Source organism: Antrostomus carolinensis, unplaced genomic scaffold, assembly GCF_000700745.2.
Source record: "Antrostomus carolinensis isolate BGI_N321 unplaced genomic scaffold, ASM70074v2 scaffold28295, whole genome shotgun sequence".
Taxonomy (NCBI): Eukaryota; Metazoa; Chordata; class Aves; order Caprimulgiformes; family Caprimulgidae; genus Antrostomus; species Antrostomus carolinensis.
Window position 1 is genome coordinate 266 of NW_010314719.1, and position 17,495 is coordinate 17,760.

At 37.0% G+C, this 17,495-nt stretch overlaps 1 protein-coding gene across 1 annotated transcript; it reads right to left on the reverse strand.

Moving 5' to 3' along the window:
* Positions 1-3,321: 3,321 nt before the first annotated feature.
* Positions 3,322-16,940, reverse strand: GPT2 (glutamic--pyruvic transaminase 2). Its single transcript, XM_010167741.2, has 10 exons — positions 16,857-16,940; positions 16,086-16,194; positions 12,244-12,377; positions 9,996-10,239; positions 9,077-9,156; positions 8,376-8,512; positions 7,517-7,691; positions 6,539-6,694; positions 5,349-5,461; positions 3,322-4,114 (listed from the first exon to the last, which is right to left on the reverse strand). The coding sequence occupies exons 1-10, from the start codon at positions 16,887-16,889 to the stop codon at positions 4,024-4,026; spliced, it is 1,272 nt and encodes a 423-aa protein (XP_010166043.1). The 5' UTR covers positions 16,890-16,940; the 3' UTR covers positions 3,322-4,023.
* Between the last annotated feature and the right edge of the window lie 555 nt (positions 16,941-17,495).

Here is a 17,495-nt window from a genome sequence, read left to right on the forward strand (position 1 = left end):
CGCTGCCATCCCGGGGGTGAGTAGTGACCGGCGCCGGGGGCTGCCCGGGTCGGACAGGTCGGGGAAGCCTTTCTGCGCTGTAGGACGGACCCTGCTGCAGAGCTGAAGTTTGGTTTTAGGTATTTTACTCTTGTTCAGAATATGCGGTGCTTCAAAGCTGGCAAAGTGATAACCTGTTCTACCTGATGCAAATAGCTACAGGTTGTGTCAACTCTGATCAGGTGAAGAGAATATTTAATAAACACGGGATAATGTGGAACATCAGAAAGGCATGACTGCCTGTAGTATTGAATGTATCAAAAGTTCAAAGCCATATCCTTAAAAGCAGATTTCCTTGCAGATACTTACTGTCTTACATGCAGCCGAATAAAAAAATCACACCAAAGGTATAAGTATCTTAGGTTTTGTACAAATAATCAAATGTGTATTCTTTATTGACCAAGGAACTGTGTAAAAAAAGAATTCAGATAACGTTTTAAACCACTAGTGGTTTTCACACAGTGCATTGTGCAACAGAGTTGCAAGTTCTCTGAAGTTAGTAGCTTTTTCTGTTTCATATGCATCTGACAGTATCCTCATCTACTGATCCAGGTGGGACAGCCTAAATCACTCAAAAAAGTTGTAAAAAATCTGTCTGACAATTCATAATACAGCCATTTTATATCAGACCATGTTCTTGTCTGTAAAACCATCAATCTACTCCCAAAAAAACACGGGGAGTTTCTGCTCCAGAAAACACTCAAATACCTGATACAAAGAAGAGAACAGCCGCCTTTTGCTTTTTTTTAGTGGTGCTGGCATATGCGTTATATGTTCAGGGAAGCAGGACTACCTTCCCTTTCCCTAAACTTCATTTTCTTTTGAATTGACAAACACCACTAAAGTAATTCTGAGGTGTCATTGCAAAAAGACATGATTGTGTTGCTCTGTAAATTTACTCTCAAACAAGCCATTTTTGGCTTGTTTTAAAAGGTTTTAAGAGGTTTTAAAAAAGAAACAACTGACAATCCCAAACAAACCCCTCACCAAACCTTTCAGGCCACAGTTGATCACCCTTAACTGACTGATTGATCTTCTCTATTAAGAAAGAAGTCAGGCTTGCTTAACTCCTGGTTACAACTCCTTACATAAAAAATATGATTAATTATGAGCATAAAACATGCCTAAGACCATCTCTATGTGCAGTTTTGCAGTGGTAGGGAGTGGTTTTGTGGCAACAGGTTCAAGAGTCTGTAAATTGGAGTGATTCAGAAATTAATTATCTGGTACATGAATTAAAGTAAATACTAGTTTGAACATGAAGTTAAATGCCTCATTGTGCAATCCAGCAAGTGTTGTTTCAGTGACGTAGGAAATGGAGAACTAGTACCTTTATTTTTTTTAAACATGTGCTTTATTATTTGGAAGTCTCATACATCTGAAGTACCATTATAAGGAGCACCTGTAGGAAAATCAAACCTAGAAGCATGCATTTGAAAGTAAGGATTGTCTGTTATTAATGAAATATTTCAAAGACATTGAAAATAAGCCTCTTTTCTTAGCTTTACAGGATTGTTCCACAAAAATGCACATTAACCTTATCACAGTACATACAAATATTGTGGATGGACAATAGAAATCACCACCCTTCCATACGAGATGCATCAAGAACAAATTGTTGTCCTTTATAATGTCAGAAACATAAAAGGCACCATAATAGAATGTTTAGAAAAACCTCAGTTTATGCCATTATATTTTGATTTAAAAGTGTAAGAATTGCTGTCCCGACTTAAAACAAAAAGCCTTTCACACCTGTAAATTATCATTAGAAACATGTAAACCTTTACATTTTTTTTTTCCAGAAGTATCAGGTGCAAATGCAAGGCAAATATAAAATCTATTGACTTATTAGATTACAAATACTACCCCATGAAAAAGCTGTAGTTACAAAAATATAAAAAAATATTCTAATTCCCATTGTTAGATCTTTGTGTCAATCTACACCGCATTACGAGTCCAAAGCCAGATCTGATTTGGACACATTCCTAGAATAGGAAAGTGCTGTTTGTCTTATTTTTGCATCAATATTCTGATCTCCTACTACAGTTTTGCTTTCTGGATTTGTTGTATTAGTGCATATTAAGGGTGCCAAGTGAGAGTGCTAACAGATAAAAGGTTGTATTTATCAATGGATAGTAGCAACGGAAGTGTTCTCAGTCTGCTGGCCTCCGAGAAGTCCATTTCTCAAAGGAGAAAAGTACACGTTTTTTTCTCCAAGCCTCCATAATAAGCAGCGTGCTGTTTTCATTTATGAACCTGTGACCACTGGCAGATGACTGAGAAGTACTAAAGTCTTCTCACAGACTTCAGTAAGGAACTGTGAGAAGTACACCAACTGCTAATGCTATGTCATAGACTAGTAGCTGCTGTTGCCAGGACAATTACTGGTGACATCTCTTGTCTTCCACACATAAGAGATTGGCACATGCTTTATCCATATGGTGATTCTCTAGCCCTTGGCTTTAGTAACCTGGATCAGCATAGGATGTTGAACCAGCTACAAAGGCAGCCTAACAAAGTGCTAGTAGACATTAAAATGAGTTTACTTCTAAATAATAACTTAACATGAATGACTCAATTAAATGAGATATTCTTAATGAATAAACTTTGTTAATGCTGAGCCTAAGCTTGACAAATGCTAACGCTTTCATGGCTGAATACTGGAAGCTGGGTTCCTTCAGACCTTTATCAGTGCTAGCAGAAGGTGTCTAGCTTCCAACTCTAGAGACACAGAAGCCTTCTTTCGTTGTGCAAAGAAACTGGCATAGATTAGTAGAGTAATGCAGCTGTACTCCTAGATAGCAACCTGGTTTAGCTGGGTTTCAGTAAGCACTCAGGATCATTCAGCCAGCAGTATGACTGTGGAAGATTTAAGAGTGAGCTGTGCTATCGTTATCTTTATGCTTTGTGCAAGACATTTTCCTTTAAATACCTTTTCCTTCACTGGAAACCACCCCCAGCATTTCCCCAGCTAACAACATTGCTTAGTCCTTGCCAGTTCAAGCTGGATTCTGGCCAGTTAACGGGTCTCTCAGTCATGTGGTTCCAAACAAATGTTCTCCATAGATAAGCGATTCTGAAATAGTGTTGTATTTTACCCTGCTTGAAAGGATTGACAGTACTCACATCTGCTTTGAAACAGTAATTTACTGTGTTCCATGGATATAAAAGATGTGAGTTAACAGGAGACTCATGGAGATGTTATGAGAGGAAGTGTTCAGTGCTCTTATCTTATGCTGAGATAATGTGTTGAATAGCACATGTATAAGCAGCTAATATTCCTCCTTATGCTTCAGTTTCCTAAAAATAGGGTTCAAGCAGACACCACGTTCAGTCCTCTGATCAAAACCATATATTCCACTCAGATTATGCTGTGATGGCAGGATTTCTTTTTAACAGAAGTTCAAAGTATCTGTGCATATCTGCCAATTATTATTTTTTTAAAATAACCACGCTGTACCTACATTCTTAATCAGATCTGGAGAACACTTCATACTTAACAACAACAACAACAACAGATCAAACCAAACAATACCTATAATGTAGGCTTTTGAATTTTTGTTTAGTAGAATTTTAAGACGGGAAACGTGTTCCTAGCTGAACAATCGCTTTTTACATTTCTGGTTTGTAAAAAAACCCCACATAACAGTAGTAATTTTAATGAGCAACTCCCTTTCCCAACCTATTGAGTCAAAAGTTCACAAATGTAACTTCCAATCAAGGCACAAAATCATTTACTGACTCTTTCTTCTCACCACTTTCTTCACATTCTCCCCTTCCCCTTAAAAAAAAGTTGGTATAACAATGTCTTCTATAGCAGACATTAAATTTAATAGTCCAGTAAGTTGTAGCAGTATCTGCAATTGGTTCTATCTATTTTGAATTTAGTTAAATTAGATGAACAGCACATTCTCAGCACATCTTTGTTCATTTTCTGCATTCACCTTGAAGGGGAGGGGATGAGGGGAAAAAGCCACAGTAGTTTCATGCATATTTTTCAAGAAACTTTATGTGGAAGTCTTTCACTTTCTCCAGTAGGATCTTCAGCTTCTCTACTGGAGGAAGAATGGTCATTCTGAAAAATAATATTTAAAGGAAGAAAAAAAACCCCCCACATTATCTTCAAAACAAACTAAACTGTGATCTTTGCACAGATCTTGATTAATCTCAGAGCACAGCTAGTAATATGTTAAGTTTAATATCTGTTTTGATGCGATTCTGTTATTTTCTGCATTTATGCTTTAATTGAACTATACTATTAAACTAGAATAATTTGTTTCAATTGGTTAATATATAGGAATTCAAGAATTGTTATTTTCTTTTGAGTGATAAAGAAGGTTATCAGGTAGAAATAACAGCAACTCAGTTTCCATTTATAGGGCAGTTATACCAAATTATACCCATTTTTTTGAGCTTTAAGGGTGGGCAGTTATGAGTAAAAGTACATTTCATTTTGAATTGAAAACTTAAATCAGAAGCATTAAAACAATGCAACATCCCACACTGCAGTTTTTAGCCCCTTTTTTCCTTCTTCTGCATAATCTGAAAATCACACTGAGTATGTATGCAAAACCAGAACAAAATGTTTTCCCACACTGGTATGGGAACAGACTCACACTAGCTTTTTCCTGGAGCTGCATGCACCCAGATATCTAACCCAGCTACCTGTGATTCAGAACTATCTTGGCTAAAAGTACCCTCTGTTATGTTGCTTCAGACCAAACAAGACTAAATTCCATGATAAGTTCTAGCTATCAGTGCCTTGGCTGGACTGAAGTGCTGTTTATTGGAAGCAAAAGCAATAAAGTTTATGTTCACAGTTTTGGTATTAGAAGATTTAGTCCAACATCTTCTTCTGGTAAAGTGAAGAGTTATTCAGCATGTTTAAGGAGCAGATTTATAAGGAAGACACTGCATCTTTCATGCAGTTTCTCCATGTGGAAACACTGTTTAATCCTCCCTCCCCCCCAGAAGAAAGCAAGGCAATTTTTGTAATGCCTTAGACAACTTTAAGATTAGAGTATATGCTATTATTATTGTTTGTATTCGTGGAGAAGGCATTTCAAACATCAGTGTATAAAAATAGAATAAAACTATGTCAGCAAGCTATGAAAACACGATAAAAACCTGAACAGCTCATCTCACAGACCAGGTCTTTAACCTAGCTGTCAGTCCATAGAAAATGTCCACTAGAAAGTGAGGCAACATAAACTGAAATAAAAATCCTTATATTCAATCAAAAGAGAACGTACTGGGATGGCACTTAGCTTATTGCAGTTCATTTGATGTTAAACAAACAGAAACTGTACCTGAAATGGTAGCTTCCTTCTCTTTGGCCGAATCCACTTCCAGGTACAACACATATTCCGGTCTCTTCCAGAAGTTTCATGCAATAGAACATATCAGGTGCCATTTTATGAGCCTAGGGGAATGGATGCTTTGAAATTATTGAAGTCAAAATATTCCAAATATATAGAATTTCATGATTGCTTTTCTTCCTGAAACCTTATCTTACATTATTAGTTTCTTACTCTGTTTACTAATGAAGAAGAAGAACAATTGCTAATGGGAGAGTTCACACTGTGAATTAAATAACAGTACTTCATGGAGGAACAAGCCTGAAGAACCTACACAAAACACTCGCTTCAAAACAAAATTTTTAGATACTTTTGTTTTTCTCCTTGACTTGCTTGTAACTTTTTGTCAAAAGTCTCAAAATTGTACTTATAAAAATCTAAGCCACTGACATTTGACAAGATTAAATTAATTTGAGAGCTGTGTGTTCCAGTTCCGTTTGCAGTTACTATTTTTTGCCCCTGAATTATCTGCTGACTAGAAAGTCCCCTGATTAATAACAGCTATGGAAGTTCTTAAATATATGCCTAATCAAATAATCAGCTGAAAAACAGCCCTATTTTTGTCCTCAGCTATGCTGATAAAATTCCCTTTAAAAAATTAACATTACACATTAGGTAAAAGAGCTCTAGTTGGGAACAAAAAGACTTTTCATTTAGTAATACAGCTTACTGACCCAAATACAAAAAGGTATTGTACAGAAGTAAAATCTGTAAGGAAGCCTCCCTCCCTCTTTCCCACACTTGCTGAACGGGGCTCCTTTTGTGGGGTCAGTAGCACGCTGCCATTCGCAGTCCCTGTCACACCTGCTGGCCGCTCTAACCCGGGCACAGCCAGCAATTTGGAATTTGCACAGGTCCCACTTCTTGCCCACCCTATCTATGCCTTAATCTATTTAACACTAACGTCCTTGGGTAACATTCTCAATCTAGAAGCCTTACCACTGTGATTAAATGCTCTGTTTTGGTTTCCTCTCTTAAAATAAAGGTCATGTTATATTTATGATCATATGTAGTCACAATGAAGTACTGCTTTTGTGACTACATGAGCTTACTCTATCTCTGGGATAAAAATTCATCATTACAAGTGGCAGGCACAAGTGTGTGAAAGTTAAAATGGATTGGGGTAAAAATGACTGACTGACCTTTGCTTCCTCAATGGCTTTGGAAGGAATAAAGATCCGTGGGAAGGCATACATAGCTCCTTGAAGTGGATTGCAGTGAATTCCTGGCACCTTGTTAAACATGTCTTCTGTTAGTTTGGCTTTTTTGGCAAGGTTGTTCAAAACCGACTCCTTCTCCTGTTTAAGAGGAAGGTGTTCATTTTGACATATTTGAAGTGTCCATAAAAACACCAGAAAAAACTATGATGCTTCAAGAAGCCTTCCCTGAATTAAGCAATTTTAGAGCTTTGCCAAGCTATTAGAGCAAATTATGTTCCTAATTCCAGTCATACTCTCAAAGACAGCAATGCAAAAAGGCATTAGCAGGATACAACTACAAAGTGTTGCAGATAGAGAATAACCTGCAGAAATCTCTATCTGTGTGCCCTCTTCTTACATTCTTCCTTCTGAGCATCCACTCTTGGCTATTTTTAGAGACCGTGTTAGCTGAACCTTTGATCTGACTCAATACTGTAATTTCTTAATCCAGATTCAGTTTCATTTTTACAAGGGAGAAACTGTATGTATATTTCAATACAGAATACCGTGTTCTTCAGTATATAGAGACACTGGATACCTAAAACAAGGCTGATTTTATAACTGTATTTGAACTTATATTCCTGTTTAGATTTTACTGAAAGCAAATCTTATTTAGTAATTCTTTTGTCATGCTAAACATGGGAGAAAAGTTGAATTTATCAAGAAGAAAGCTGATTTGAGAATGCTGCCTTAGCTTTTTTTGGGTCCTAAACAAAGGAATCATAAAAGGAATAAAAATTATTTTTAAAGGTAGTCATATTGAGTTAATTTAAAATACCCTACACAATTCTGTAAATCGGTGTTATCACAGGATTGTCCAAGAAGAAAGGAAAGAAGTCTGCTCTCTGTGCGTATTTTGAGTTCACAATACTTAGAAGAGGTTTAGGAAATGCACAAAAGAACAAGCGTGTTATTGCTGACCTTTATGAACTGGGAATAAGATTCTTCTCCAGGTATTGGAGGATTCACTACAATATCCATTGCTGCTTGTCCTGAGACGGGAGGACAAAGGCGAACAGAAAGCAGTTTAACAAGCTGTCCTTTAATTTCTGGGTGCAAGTTAATGACCTCCATGTAACCTCCTCTGTAGCCACATCTGTGATTAAAGTGAACAGAAAAGGTTGCTTAACCTCAAGTGTATAAATTCTGGAAAAGCAATGAAAATAACTGCAGAAGTGGAAAGACAAATAGTGAGGGTCTTACAATATGTTAACATACAGGTTGCTGAAACAGTTGCTGTACTGATACTGTTTTCAGATGGAACTAAATGACAGGTTGTTAAGCCCTAGTATCCCATACAGAGAGAACTGTGTACATGCAGCTTCCCTGTTATGCAAGTTAATGATTAACGTGGATTGCTTGCTCTTCAGAACAAGATCATATGGCTGAAGCAGCATTCATGTAATCAGAATTATTTTTTTTTCTTCCATCTTTTCCTCCCCAAAACAACCAAACCCAAAAATTTGTAATATCAAACATCCCAGTGATTCTTGAGCAGTTCCTTTGAATTTGGAGACTGCATTTTCCTTTATCACAGGTCTGGTTTAGGATTTCACCTTTATGGAATTGAGGCCTTAGGCATCTGAAATAAATACACTTATTATTTGGTACTTTGAAAACCACTAAGCTAATCCATTACATTTAAATGCTTGTTTTCCTTTTCTTGATAGTTTTTAATTAAAATTAATAGAAGACAGTGGCCTTCAGGTCACTAACATGAAACAGCTATCCAACCAGATTAATGAGGAAGATGAAATAAAAAAAACTAAAGCAGACTTACTCGCCCATGTATCCCTTAGAGGTGGAGTGAAAAGAGGCCAGCTCAACATTGTTATAGTACTCGGGTCCCATCTCATACAGAATCTTTTTGAAAGAATGAAACTGGCATCCTTCAGAGTACACATTGTCCTGGTAAACCTGAAGAGTCAGAAGACGTTAATGTGCTCTGTTCCCCCAACTAAGGATAAAAGACGGCCTTTTAGAAAGCCAGATCTGAGCTGAAGAGCAGTGGTAACACTCAAATCCCTTGGAAGACACAAGATTCTTTGTTAAGTAGTAGTTACTCTAATGATACATTTTATCTCATGTGGTCATATTTTGTAGTTTAACCTTTGGAAGGACAGTGAGTTTCATTGTATAATTTAACCTTTACTTGGATGATTAAATTGATTTTCCTTCTATTTCTCTCATTTGAAGTGGTCTGAGTATCACACAGGTTTTTAGGTCAGTTCCAGCAAAGTTCCTCCTTGTGTCTCCTTGCTTGTCCCCCCTACGCTTTCTCTCTAGTTCAAATCCAGATCGAGCCACCTCTCATATTAATCCTCTGATACTAAGGATCTTGCATGTTTGTTCATGTCTTAATATGATAACAGAGAATCTGTACCCTGTACTTAAAAAATACCAATACCACACATGGAACAAAATTACACCTCATATGCATACTCTTAGCTGTGCTTTTGAGAGAACAAAATATTCCTTTACCTCATCAGCCAGAAGAAAAAGTTTCTCTTCCCAAGCAAAGTGTATCACATCTTCAATGCACTTTCTGCTTTGCACCTGTCCTATAGTTTGATTTTTAAAGCAAGAAGAAAGTTAGTGGAGCATATATATACAAATCTTTTCACACAGACCTAGTTAGACTACCAGCTTTTCAACAAGATATCCTTCTTTCTCAGAAAAGTGCTTTTGAATTTTAGAATTCAATTCACTAAGTGTGAAATTAAGGAACATTTTTGGAGGAATTATGGTTCAAGGCAACTTAGTCCATCTCAAGCACACCAAGTGTGAGATATACCAGTCAATAACTCATGAAGAGTACTCTGTGTGTAACTGGTCATTTGAAACACTCACATGCATGATGGTTAAGTGGGAGCTAGTTTCTCATTAATCAACCTCATCTACTCAAAAAAATAAATTCTTCTGAGGGAGGTAGTGGTTGCTAATGAGTTCAGAGTGTATCTGTAGTCATTGCCTCTCAGAGGCAAGAGGCCATATCAGAAATGTCTATCTACAGGCCATATCAGAGATGTCATATCTACAGGCCATATCAGAGATGATCTTTGATAAAAAGACTAAAAGTGACTGAAAGTCATTCCAAAAGACTAAAAGTGACTGAAAGTCATTCCACAAGTTTGCAGAAGTTCAGTGGATGCACTGGCTTCACATGGGATCCAGTGAAGTGAACCTGCTCCCTTCTTTCTTCCCAAATCCCTGGAGTTCCATGATACTGAAAATAAGTTTCTAAAAGTATGACATACTGTCCTACTTAGAGCACTGATCCCTAGAATTCAGCTTTACATATTCCATATGTATTTAGGATTTGCTTGCAATGTCAAGTGAATGAAAGAGGGGGAAAAAAATTAGTCTTAAAACCCATCCGTTAAACAGAACTGCAGGAGACCTGTGGGATTTCCAGGGTTGATGATACAGAGGACTTTGGGATTGCAATATGCCTTGGCTTCATTCAAGGAACGGCGAAGTTCATTCACATCTAGAGCCCAGCAATTTTCTTCATCCAAATAGTAGTTCACCTGGATAGCATCTAGTTCAGATATGGCTGCTGAATATAAGGGATATTGTGGTATAGGGATCATCACTCCTGTTCGGGATTTTCCACCTCCTGAGACCAAGATCTTTAAAATTGTCTGGGGAAAAAAAAAAAAAAAAAAAAAAAAAATCACACACCAGAATTAATAGTATACTCTAGAATAAGTTACTGATCTTCCTTCTTAAAAAATCTACAGTTAGAGTTAAGGTAGATTTCTATTCTAAAAGCATACAGTCATTTTCTCATATCAAAGGGCATTTATTTATTTCAAGTGAAGTTACTGGCTGAGTGAGGATAGTCTAACTCAGCTTAATGGAATTCCTCTGCGTGTCTTCTTGGCTTCTGAAGATCACATCTGATCAGCTGCAAAATTTAGGAAAAACATTCTGAGTACAAGGCTAGGGGGAAAGTTGGAAACAGGACTATCAAAATAATGATTTTTCTACTGTGGCCAGTTATAAGCAGAGAAGCCTCAGCTAGTTGTTGCTTGTTGCCTTCCACTCATTTTAGCTCAGTAAACACAAGAGGCTAATAAATAAAACCAGAAATTAGAACTGGGGCCTGTGGAGGTTCTTTGTAACAGAGACCTGGTTTAGATTAGCAGCAATTGTGGCCACGTGGGAACAAAGCTAGAGACTAGCATTATGGTTTCAATTTCAAGTAACAGAAGAGACCAAAAGTCTGCATGTCTTGGGATGGAATTATAATATATCATATGTACTTTATGCCCAAAAGATGCAGACAGAAATGTCATGCTTGTGCTAAGGTTAGTCCAGAGCATTTACCAGTGCCCAGCTGCTGGGTGTCTGTGTGTGTCTGTGTAGGCTTTTTACATGTGAATTAAATGGAAGAGTGTATTTGCTACAGGAAGCGGAGAGATTTCTTGCCTTTATAATCAAGGGAGATCTCTAAAGTACATGTGCAATCAAAGCAGAAATCCTTATCGACATGTAATTGTTAGTGTAAAACCAAAAATATCTCTTCAGATATAACAGCAGTATCCTTTAAGTTTCTTGTTGGTCCTAGAACAAAATCTGTAAATCTGTATTTCTGTGCCTCTCATCATATGCTAACTCAGCTGCTAAGCTAATGATTTATAATCAACATAATTTTATACCCACCACTAGTTTAAAATACCAAGCATCCAAAATGTATAATCACAACCAAATGCACTTTTAAAAACTCTTTAACACTCTCTGTCCCCCAGGTTATGAAACAATAGTTGTTTTATCCTTGGAGGTGCCAAATAATGAGACTCATTGTACTGCTGAGTTTTCATCAGTGGTGAAATCAAATAACTATGGTACAGATTTGATATGCTATGCTGCCATTCCTGACAAGCTGCCAGTATAACACTGGGCATCATAAACTCTGGAAAGCCTATTCACTAAAGACATCTGGAGAACTGTTCATGTCAGACATTGTCATTCTGAACTGTGCCACTAGATGTCATCTCAAAGGCTGCCTTAAGAAAAGCAAAGAACTCTTGGTTGTTGTGATATCCATAAATGTGTCTGTGTAAAGGAAAAATCGACACAGTTATTCCTGTCTTAACTGAGGACCACCTTTGAACTGTGGTTGAAGCCAAAACCTGAAGCTTTTCCCAAACAACCTGGCTACTGAAATAGATCTTTGGGATTTTCACTGCCATGAATCTGCACTAGCAGAGAGTTTACTAGGAAGAATTGCTGCTGAGACTTCTCATGTCTGAGGTCATTCCCTCTTCTCTCTGCTACTGATTTATACCCTCTAATCTTCAGTTCTTACGTATCTTAACCACTGAGGACACCACTGTTTAGTTTGAATGGCCTGAATCTCCTAGATTTATATTTAGGCACCTATGTAGTTTACACTACTTTACATAAGGTACAAGTTAATGTATATTAAAAGACTCTCTCCATGTGCCTGTTTCTTAGCTGGCATCTTACATCCACATAATTGGGTGTATTGGATATCCACTTAATGTGACTTCAGTATCTGTTAGATCAGATACTCACAGAAGTTTGTGACACCAGATGTTCCACAGAGATCTGTATTTCGAAAGGTAACTGATAAATTATTGTTTACACCAAGAAGAGACAGGCTTTATTTTAACACTTACAGCAATACCATCACTTGCCCCAGTGGTAAGATATATGTTATCTGGATCTGCAGGAACCCCTCCATCTCTTCTTTCAATATATGAAGCAACATCTTCACGGATGCAATTTATACCTTGACTGGCACTGTAAGATCCTGTGAAAAATAAAGAATGAGATAAGAATTAAGTGCAATGAACATCAGATTGTCTGTTTTTTTGTATGAAGTAGTTTGTATATATGAGGGTTTTGGATCCCCAGGATTGTCTGGTTTTTGTGGGTTTCTTGTTTTGTTTTGTTTTTTCCAAGGAGTAGGAAAGGGAGTTGGTTTGTCCATAGAGCAAAATAATTTCTTTGGAATTAGACAAATATAATAAGTATCACTAAAATACAAAAATAATATACCAGATTAGTAAAAAGTAGGATTTAAAGGCTACTCTGCAAACTGGGACAGCAGTCCCATTTTTACTATCTCCCAGTTGCTTTCTTTATGTTGAAAACCACTTCAGAGTGTAAACCAGGAGCTATTTAAGTAATGAGAACAAAGAACAGAGGTAGCACGTGCAATAGAAAGGAAAAGAACTTCTTCAAATCCATGACAAAAATAAGATTTCTATTTGCAATATGAAAATAATATAATACCATTTTCTCCCACAGTCTGAAACCCTCAAAATTCTAAAGTGCTTCTCTCTCCCCCCCACAGCATCTACCACAACTGCTTTTCAGTTATTTTTAGCAGAAAGATCTAGGATCACCCCAATCTATAAGCCTCGTGCAGTTTTCAGAGCACAACTAATAATCTTAAATAAAATAAGAAGTTAGATGCCTGTGTGCATCATTGTTGAGTGTGTGCAACAAATAAAGAGCAAAAATAAGCCTAAGCCAAGGTGAGGAATGGATTCAAGCTGTGAAGCCTAAGACTGATGGACAATGAAGTGACAAGTGTACATCTAATTTAGAAAACTGTCATGAAGCTGCAGAATCTTCTTTGCTTGTTGGTTGGAGTGGAATAATTGTGCCTGACTTAACTCTCACTCAGTTATATACTAGTAGTCTGCCCGAGAATACTTCTGTGAAAGCATAACTCATAAAGACGAAGAGCCTTTGCAAGTACTGCACAATGGCATGGGATGAAATGGTAATTCAGGACACAAAGTTCTCTCATGTCCTAAATGTTTACTTTTACAGGACTAAAAGTTGCATTTGGTCTATATAGGGGTCTTTGACCACAGTTAGGAAGCTGCTGTTAAAGTAGGATAAAAAACCTAAGCTGTCATTCTGTCTTGTGGTCCATTAAGGGATGAGTCCCATGACTCAATGAGGACATACAGAAAACCTGAATTCAATTTTCAGGTCTTCTACACTTAATCATACTCAATTGATAGCTTTGACTAGAACCCATCTGTTTGCACTGTGGGATGCAAATAAATAAACCCAACCCAAAAAGCTGCATGTGCATGTATTAGATATTTTTATATATAGCAGAGGGGTAAATTTCTCAACTGCCTGGAAAGATATGACAGTTTTCCCACATGCAAAGTAAGTGATGTCAAAGGAATCACAGAGTATTTGAACACAACACAAGTTGAGGATGTATCTGAGCCTTCATATGTGGTCTGGAAGTAGCAATATTCAATACTATGAGTAGGATTTTGCCAAATGAATGTTCATTGGAAGTGAGGTTATTCTCGTTCATATCCGGAGGTCAAGACATTCATATTAACTTTGCAATGAATACATTTAAATAGGCTGGTATAGATGTGGGTGCAGCGCTTCCAATATCTTCACCATATGTAGTGAAGCTATTTCTGTGTTGGACTGACAAATTCTTTGAAAATAAGGTTTTATTAGAACACAACACAGCACTTAAAGTTACATTGAGGGATCAGTTTTTGACCTTTCCTTTTCCCAAAAAAGCCATTTTCTTCTCAGCCATGAAGAGAACAGCAGTAAGCTGTCAGACTATCAACAAAGTGATAGGAGTAGCTTCCATTCAGCTACTTGCCTCACCAGACTGCATTTTATGGAGTGCTGTGCAGAGGCTAATGAGCAACTGAGGCCAAGAGAAGGAGCTGATATATGATGGTGGAAACAGGGAGGGTGCAGAGAAGGCATAAACCAGTACAGCAGATCAGTAAAGTCTACAGTGGTTTTAGTTTTCAGGAATTTAGAGGGACAATTGTTCTTGGTAAATACCATATCAGGAAGAAAATAATTTAGACTCCAGTTACTTACAGAACTTCAATTTTTCCACTGAAATTAAAGGGCTGTATTCAGAATGATCATCTTATTTGAATATTGCAACTGTTTCAGGCCTACTTTCTCAGTGTCTACTGAGCTAACACAAATTACTTGAAATATGTGATCTTTTGCTGAAAAGGGGATTTTGTACAGTCAACATATTTCTGAAATATCATGCAAGGCTGAATTCCTTTCACTCCAGCATGGGGCCAAGACTCAGCATTCTGAGAACTCTTACCATGTTCCTGAATTTGAAAATCATTACAAAGAAAGATTGAGGGAAAATTCAAATGTGTCCCCAGTAGCTCTTACATGGCAACTAGTAGTATGTGGATTAATCATTCCAAAGTAAGCCAGGAGAGGAATTTGTGGAGCTAGAGAAACTTCTCAGTTTTGATAAATTTATTTTTCAATGTTCTACATACAGGAACAAAACCAATGCAAAAAAGGTGAAGATTAAATACATTCTGTATTAGGCTGTATAATTAGGAATAGTCCAAGGCTGAAGTACTGCTAATGTAATGACTATTTACGTTTTGTTTATTTTATTTTCACAGCATCTACTCTCAAAATATGCCAGTGCAAATAGGCACTGCAATCACAAAGGTTAAGAAACATGCCAATGAGTCTGATACATACTCTGAAATGTCACTGTTAGCCTACCTGAAAAAAGGTAATTAAGTGAGCCAGGTTCTTTGCCATACCCAGCAGCTGTAACATTATCTGCAGAGTAGAAATTCTAGTGGCATTTCCCAGGTACAAGTAGGCAGTACAGTTGCTAAATTATAAATAATTTGTCTCTTCTATTTCCTCTCTACTGAATATGCAAAGTTTGTACTTACTTATATGTGTATTTTACATATACACTTGCAGGAACAGTAGTTGAATAACAAGAGTTCTTTAGTTCTTTCAAGGGTTTATTTTACCTTGGAGAAATAGGGCTTTGACAGCTTCAGTTAAAACTATCTTGGCTAAGTAAAAAACTACCACCTTTCAGCTGTGTAGCCTTCCCTTTGCAGCTTTCCCTTATCACCTTGGTACCTGAGTTTCTGATAACCCAGTTCATATCCTGACTAACATACTTGGACAGATGGTTCAAAATTAAGATAGAGGACTGTGAACTGGATCATCTGAGATGGACATATATTGTTTGTTCATACCATCATTACAGGGACAGTAGACTCCTTGGCAGAGAAACATCTAGAGATGATAAAATTGTAAGTAGCCCCATCTAGACTTAGCAGGAGACATAGCCACCAGAACGCAGGATTAACAGGTATCATAAGAACAGTAACAAAGCTTCACTAGTGCTGTCTGCCACCTATTTTTCTAATACAAAAAAGTTCAGCATTTTGTTGAGGGTTATGCCTAGATGTTATTGTGGGGAGTGCTCCGTAACTGTGTAATCCTCATCTTGTCCTCTTCCGTGATAGGTCTCATCAAAAATTTGCACTATTAGTCACTCCTTATCAGCAGGCCACACCATGAACTCCCCCCCTATCATTTTGCCTCTCATTTGACTTGTGATCATATAAAACACAATTAAGAAATGTCAGCACTGTAGATACTGAAACTACCTTTGTTGATTCTAATACCAACAGGAGCAGCTGAAACAGACGCTTACCTAAGCTGTTTCCTCCACAACCCTGCAAGATCCGTCTGGCTCGCTTTTTGGCATCTTCTGGAAAACTTGGGCTGTCCAACAGGTTTGGGTAAGTACACAGTGCCACTACCTGGAGTGCCAAGAAAATGTAAATTGGCCGCTTCTCAATGGTTATTTTAAGCTGGTAATATTCTGTTAACTTTCTGTGGAAATGAAGATCACAAATACTAGCTAATTTAAAACAAAAGTTATTGATTAAGAGTTTGCAGTTGTTTTTTTAAGGCTTGTGCTTACAGAAGTAAATAAATTTTATCGGGTTCCAAGTTCTGCTGATAAAAACAATTATAGAATTATTAACTATTTGTATTACAGACAGTGAAGACTGGAGTCCAAGTGAGCTATGCGTAGTGCAAACACAGCAAGACACAGTTAATTATTCGTAGGTTATCTCTAAACAGCTCTATCCTCCACTCTTTGTGTATCACTAGCCCACTTTATTGACAAGAAATCAAGAATTTAAATATGGAGCAGAACTGAGAAATATGATCAAATTTTGAAGTCCCAGTTGCATGTTCTAATAATCCTTCCCAAAAATAACCTATAGTTATTATTAATTTGAATTTAGAAGCAAGGTATAGGACTTCATCTCAGAAATCAAAATTTATGAAAGAACTATTTTAAATCTAAGTGCATCTAGGGAATCATTTGTACTAATATACACATCAGACAGATTTCAAGGCATTCCTGGTAATCTAATAAAAAATCAAGAATAATATTTTATAATATTCTTACCTGACGGAGGAAGGTGATTGGCCTCTGTCCCATTGCATGTGCATCTCCAATGTTGGCTTTAATTACTTCAGTAAAGGGTTTTTTGATTCCCTAAAAAGAGATAGTTCACAACATATTGTTAGGGCTGAAGTAGATGATAAAAAACTCCTCTTTTTTGGTTCCTGTCATATGTCTGTAAACAGTGCCTAACCTCAGAACACATTCAATGTTTTAATGTAAAGCTTAATGCATTTCTTATACATAATGCCAGTAAATCTTAAATGCTTTACAGAAATTATGCTGACTGTGACACATTTTTAAATTATAGGCTAGCTTTTTTTTTCTGCTAGGTACAAGTAAGAGATTGACTTGCCTGGAAGCTGCACATTGAAGTAGAAATGATGAAAAAGAGGCATTTTGAATTGTCAGTATCAGAGCAACTTGTTTGATAAGGGAGGGATGGATCAGTCAAGAAGCTAAAAAGATTGGAGGACGTTTGAGAAATTCACCAAAAAAAAAAAGAAACCTCAAGACATTTAGTACTTTTTAGAGTAAAAAGAGTAAAGATACTGCTTGCTAACTTATTTTCTATTTAGATTAAATATTCATTGTGTGACGACCCCACTTTTCCATATACAGATGTTATAAAAAGTACATCAT